General features: G+C 46.4%; 1 protein-coding gene across 1 annotated transcript in view; it reads right to left on the bottom strand.

Moving 5' to 3' along the window:
• TMEM44 (transmembrane protein 44) overlaps positions 1–1,066 on the bottom strand; it is a 38,945-nt gene extending 37,879 nt beyond the window's left edge. The window contains 1 exon segment of the mRNA XM_045287581.1: positions 1,040–1,066. Coding sequence (XP_045143516.1) covers positions 1,040–1,062 — 23 coding nt within the window. The 5' untranslated portion in view covers positions 1,063–1,066.
• Between the last annotated feature and the right edge of the window lie 4,974 nt (positions 1,067–6,040).

Genomic DNA, 6,040 nt, shown 5'->3' with positions numbered 1-6,040 from the left:
GGCGGAGCGGCGGCCGGGGCTCCGTCCGGCACTTTGTGCTGCAGTAACTCATCTTGCCTGAGCCCAAGACTACACATCTTGGCGCCCGGTGCTGTGCGTGGGCTCGGGGGGTGGGTGTCGAGATGCGGGGGGGGCCGGCCCCAACTCCTTTCAAGAATGCGAAGGAAGGAAGACACGTGCTGGCGAACACACCCCACGAATCTTCCGCTCTCTTCTCTGTGCCCCACTCAGTCTCCCTCCGAAAGGGGTCCAGATGTCACCCTAACCCACAGTCCGCCACCAAGAAGCCTGCTTGTCTTGAGAATCCTTCCCTCCCCATCCAGCTACGTGTCTTCTGGCGACACAAGTTTGTTTTGAAGACATTAATCATCATATTTGAATTTTCGGATCGATTTTAATGTTGTGGGGTGCCCTCCAGTCGTTTTCCATTCACAAGGACACCATGTGGCGAACGGAATAGAACTGCCCTGCACGGTTTTCTTGGCTGTCTTTATAGGAAGCAGATCGCGAAGTCTTTCCCCCATGGGTCCTAAAGACCAATCTTTGAGTTAGATGCCACCAGGGCTCCTGTCAGTTTTTAAGTCTGCTTAAAGCCGGACCCAGCTGTATAATTTCCTTTGAGTTCTACTCCTTAAAATACGAGCTTTTATGGATATGGCTATATCATTCATGTACCACACAATTCACCTTTTAAAATTGTATCATTCCGTGACTATTCAGGACATCCATCCCTTGTCTGTCAGTTTGTCGTACTGTGGTGGCTTGTGTGTTGCTGTGATGCTGGAAGCTATGGCACCGGTCTTTCAAATGCCAGCAGGTCACCCAAAGTGCGCAGGTGTTGACAGAGCTTCCAGACTATGAACAGACTCTGAAGGCTGCTCCCTTCAGAGGAATTACCCACTGAAAACCCTATGGGTAACATCAAACATTGTCAGTTACGCCACATGAATAGCTACAACTCTGCCACAGCCAGAGCCAGAGCCGGAAGATAAGCCCCTCAGGTGGGAAGGCCGTCAACATATGAGGAAGAGTTAGTTACCTTCTCAAAGTGGAGTCGAGCATGCGCACGTGGATGGAGCAGTCAGGACCTTCATTTGCTGGTGGGACACCACTCAACACGAGCAGAGACAGCTGCAAACATCACGTAATCATCGGAACTTGGAATGCACCAAGTATGAATCTAGGAAAGTTGGAAGTCATTACAAATGAAATTAAAAATCTTTAGGAGGAATAAGCATTGAGGGGGGTCGCAAATAATATCATGAAATAAAATATGTATAAATTGAATGGGGAACTAATTTGCTCTGTAAACCTTCACCCTAACCACAATAAAATGTTAAAAAAACAAAAAACAGCTATGGACATTTGGATTCCATTTATGTGTTGGGCTACTAACTGCCAGGTCAGCAGTTCAAAATTACTAGCCACTCCTCAGGAGAAAGATGAGGTTTTCTCCTCCTGTAAAGAGTTACAGTCTCAGAAACACACAGCCGCATTTCTCCTGTTCTATAGGGTCGCTCTGAGTCGGTGTGGACTTGATGGCCACGAATTTGGGGTTTGTTTGCTTAGGGCTATTGTGAATAATGTTCACATACATGTATTTATACAGACATAGGCTTTCAATTCTCTTCTATACATGGGAAGAGTGGGACCTATGTGCCTCTTGTGTTTAACCTTTTGAAGAACTGCCAGGCTGTTTTCCAGTGGCTGCACCATTTTACTGGTCCAGTCTTCTTTCGTAAGTTGTCACCGCTCACAGAAGGAATGAAACATTTCTTAGGTGTTGTGCTAGGGTTCAGACACATGGGAAAAACAGACATGGAGCCTGCCCATGTAAAGATGACAGTCCAATAGGAGACAGAACAAATATTCAATAAACCATCACAAAAATAAATATGTTGCCAAACGAAATAAAAAAGAATAAAGTGGGTAAAATGAAGTCCTAGAAAATGAAAAGCAATTAAGACAAGATTCAAGGGTCAAATGAAAAGGAAAAAATCGATTTCACATGGGGAAATGTACTCCCGGCCACATACTGGCTTTGAGTCGATTCACACTCAAAGCGACCTTGTAGTGCACAGTGTCGAACTGCCCCTGTGAGTGTCTCGGGTTGGAACTCTTTATGGGAGTAGAAAGCCTTGTTTTGCTCCCTCAGAGCTGGCTGGTGATTGGATCACAGCCCAACACCTAACCTTATGTCACCAGGCCACATAGTTTAGCAATAAGTGCCCACGGTGCCCTGCCAGTTCAGTTCCTGTCTACAGCATTGGGGGAACTCCTATCCAGGATCCCTGCCTTCTGGCCTGTGAGGGTCCTGGTGGGTGACCTATGTGTTTGTAAGTGGTCATCTCTGCCCTTGACTCCCAAGGACATGGGCGTGGAGTTCCCTAGCTCCTTCACTCCTCTGATGATGTGTTTCGTCACTGTTTCTCCCAAATAATTTACTCTCCAAACAATCTCTCTGCCGCGAAGAGATGCCCCACTCCATAGAGTGTCACATCCCCACCAGGCCCCAAGGCAGGATCTTTGGACACAATCTGTCTTGTAGAGTCACAGTTTTCTTGATTTCGTCTTCATTGTGGCTTCTCCCACCCTCGGGCTCAGCATCTGCCTTCCGAAGCTGGGCCACTTTTAACAGTTGCTGCCTTCCTCTCCACCCACCTTCGACCCAGTTTAGATACATCAACCTTTTCTTTTTTTTAAGTAATTTGTTCTTAACTTTTCCTTTGACCCTTTGGGAATATGTAGAAAACCTTACCTCTAACTAATATAAATGTGCATGCACACCCACCCATGCATTCTCAATTGATCTTAAAGAATTTATGAACCCCCTGAAATTCAGCTATGGGTTCCATGGAAGAATGGACCCCAAGCTAAGAAGCCCTACAAACCCACCCCAAGCCAAACCCACTGCCATCAAGTCAACTGTAAGTCATAGCAACCCTGTGTCGAGTTTCCAAGGCTGTAAATCTTTATGGGAGCCGAAAGCCTCATCTTTCTCCCTCGGAGCAGCTGGTGGGTTTGAACTGCCAACCTTGCCATTAGCAGCCCAACCCCTAGTCTATAGCACTCCACAAGAACCCTTAGAGCAGTGGTTCTGAACCTTCCTAATGCCGCAACCCTTTAACACAGTTCCTCATATTGTGGTGACCCCCAACCATAAAATTCTTTTTTCTTCTTCAATAAATCATTTTATTGGGGGCTCATACAATTCTTAGCACAATCCATCCATCCATCCATGGTGTCAAGCACATTTGTCCACTTGTTGCCATCAGCATTCTCAAATTTTCTTTCTACTTGAGCCTTTGGTATCAGCTCCTCATTTTCCCCCTCCCTCTCTCCCAAACCCTTGATAATTTATAAATTATTATTATTTCTTCATGTCTTACACTGTCCGACGTCTCCCTTCACCCATTTTTCTGTTGTCCATATGTAGATCATTGTGATCAGTTCCTCCTTTCTACCCCACCTTCCCCTTCCCCTCCTTGTATCTCTACTCTCATTCATAGTCCTGAGGGGTTTATCTGTCCTAGATTCCCTGTGTTTCCAGTTCCTATTTGTACCAGTGTACATCCTTTGGTCCAGCCAGATTTGTAAGGTAGAATTGGGATCACTATAGTGGTGGGGGAGGAAGCATTTAAGAACTAGAGGAAGGTTTTATGTTTCATTGTTGCTATACTGCACCCTGACTGGCTCATCTCCTCCCTCTGACCCTTCTGTAAGGGAATGTCCAGTTGCCTACAAATGGACTTTGGGTCTCCACTCCACACTCCCCCTCATTCACAATGATATGAGTTTTTGTTCTTTAATGGCTGATAGCTGATCCCATCAACACCTCATGATCACACAGGCTGGTGTGCTTCCATGTGGGCTTTGTTGCTTCTGAGCTAGATGGCTGAGTATTTACCTTTAGGCCTTTAAGACCCCAGACACTATGTCTTCTGATAGCCGGGCACCATCAACTTTCTTCACCACATTTGCATATGTACCCATTTTGTCTTCAGCGACTGTGTCGGAGAAGGTAAGCATCATGGAATGCCAGGTTATTAGAACAAAGTGTTCTTATGTTGAAGGAGTACTTGAGTAGAGGCCCAATGTTTGTTGGCTACCTGGATACTTAGCAAATAAATATATGTACATAGATCTATTTCCCCATCGTCATATATAAATATATTTACATATGTACATGCCTGTATTTAGACCTCTATAAATGCCCTTTGCCTCCTGGTTCTTTCCCCTATTTCCTTTTACTTTCCTCTTGTCCCACTATCATGCTCAGCCTCGTTTGGGTTTCAGTAATTCCTCTCGGTTACATTGCCCTTGATCAATCCCTGCCAGGCCTCTCACACCCTCCTTGCCACTGATTTTGGATCACTTGTTGTTTCCTTGTCTCTGGGTTGGTCAACACCATCTCCTTTCCCCCCCCTCCCCCTCTCCCATGTCCCTCCGGAACCATCGGTCCGGTAGTTTTCTCCTCCAGACTGTTCACCCGGCCTGTCTTATCTAGATAGACCTGCAGAGATAATCATATGTACAAAAAAACAAGACATAGTAAAACAAAGTGACAAAAAGAAAACAAAACGACAACAACAAAAACCAATGACAAAAAATAAAGAAATAGATAAAAGTTTTAAAAAGAGAAAAACCTGTAAAAAGGTCTGTTTGTTGAGGCTGTAAATCTTCTTGAGACCAGACAGCCTCCCTTCTCGCCCTCGAGTGAGCGAGCGCAGGTGCAGAATACTGTCGTTTTCACCCGTCTCTGGACGGGCTGTGCCAGCCGGTGTTGCCCCTCACCCCTGTGCCCTCAGCCCCTTGCTCAGTGCCTGCCACATAGTAAGTTATTTACTGAGTACAATAAATGGATTTTCGGGGGCCATAAAAATGGGATGTGTACTAGAGTCGAGGAAGGTTAAAGTGCTTTGGAGACATCTCACTTGCCTGTGGGGGTGTCGGGTAAGACTTTCAGAAATCATGCCTGAGCTGGGCTTTGGAGAGCAAGCTTGTTTGGAGCAGAGGCCACAGCCAGCCCTGCGAAGGCCCTCCCTCCCTCCTGACAGACAGGCAGAGAAAGGCAGATGGCAGAGGCACTGTGGAGAGGGTGAGAGATGGGGAGAAGCAGCCAGCGGCCTGGGCAGCAAAGGCGGGCATCAGGACTTCCTCTCGTGGGGAACACTTCAGATTGTACCAATGCATCCTAAGTTAGCCAACACCCTCCCTGCCATTAGGACCCATCTCGAATTCTTCCGGTAGTGGCCAGAGGACGCTTTACAAAGCAGGCCCCAGTCCCTCACGTGGTTCTAGCTTCAGGGGCCTGACAGCTGCCTAAGGGTTAAAGATTGCATTTTTGGCCTGGGTTCAGAGCTTGCTGATAAGAACTAACCGGAGGACCTCACTGACAGCCGCCCAGGCATTTCCTGTTGGCACGGGGACCACACCCAGGGGCATTGTCCCGAAGGAGGGAGGGCTTGGAAACCTGGCCAGTCCTGCAGGAGGGAGAAGCCAACAGGGGCCCTAACTCCCAGTCCCGCCCTTTGGGGACAGGCAGACCAGCAACTCCACAGCTTTACTTTCTGCCAATGTTCTTGTAAAAAACACAGTATTTGGATAAACACACATACAGGACCATTAGAGTTAAATCTGCATCAGATGGATTTACCTGACCCAGAGACCAATCCTAAGAAAGTGTCTTGAACACAGATAGTTCATTTTTTAAAATTTTTAAATGAATCACTTTATTGGGGGACTCTTACAAATCTTACATCAATCCATCATTCAATTGTATTAAGCACACTTGTACATATGTTGCCATCAACATTTCCAAAAGTTTCTTTCTACTTGAGCCCTTGGGATTGGCTCTTTTCCCCCCCTCTCCCTCCTCCACCCTCCCACCCTCTTGAATCCCTGATCAATTATATATCATTGTTGTGATTTCATGTGTCACACCGTCCATTGTCTCCACTCACCCACATTTCTGTTCTTGAGGTAGTGTATCTAAGTCACAATGAACCACAGTAAAAATCATCAATATTTTATTTTGGCA

The sequence above is a fragment of the Echinops telfairi genome, unplaced genomic scaffold, assembly GCF_000313985.2.
Source record: "Echinops telfairi isolate 266 unplaced genomic scaffold, ASM31398v2 ScPeMD7_17;HRSCAF=63, whole genome shotgun sequence".
In the NCBI taxonomy this organism is placed as follows: domain Eukaryota; kingdom Metazoa; phylum Chordata; class Mammalia; order Afrosoricida; family Tenrecidae; genus Echinops; species Echinops telfairi.
Note: the sequence above shows the minus strand (reverse complement) of the source record. Positions and strands in the feature narration are given on the sequence as shown.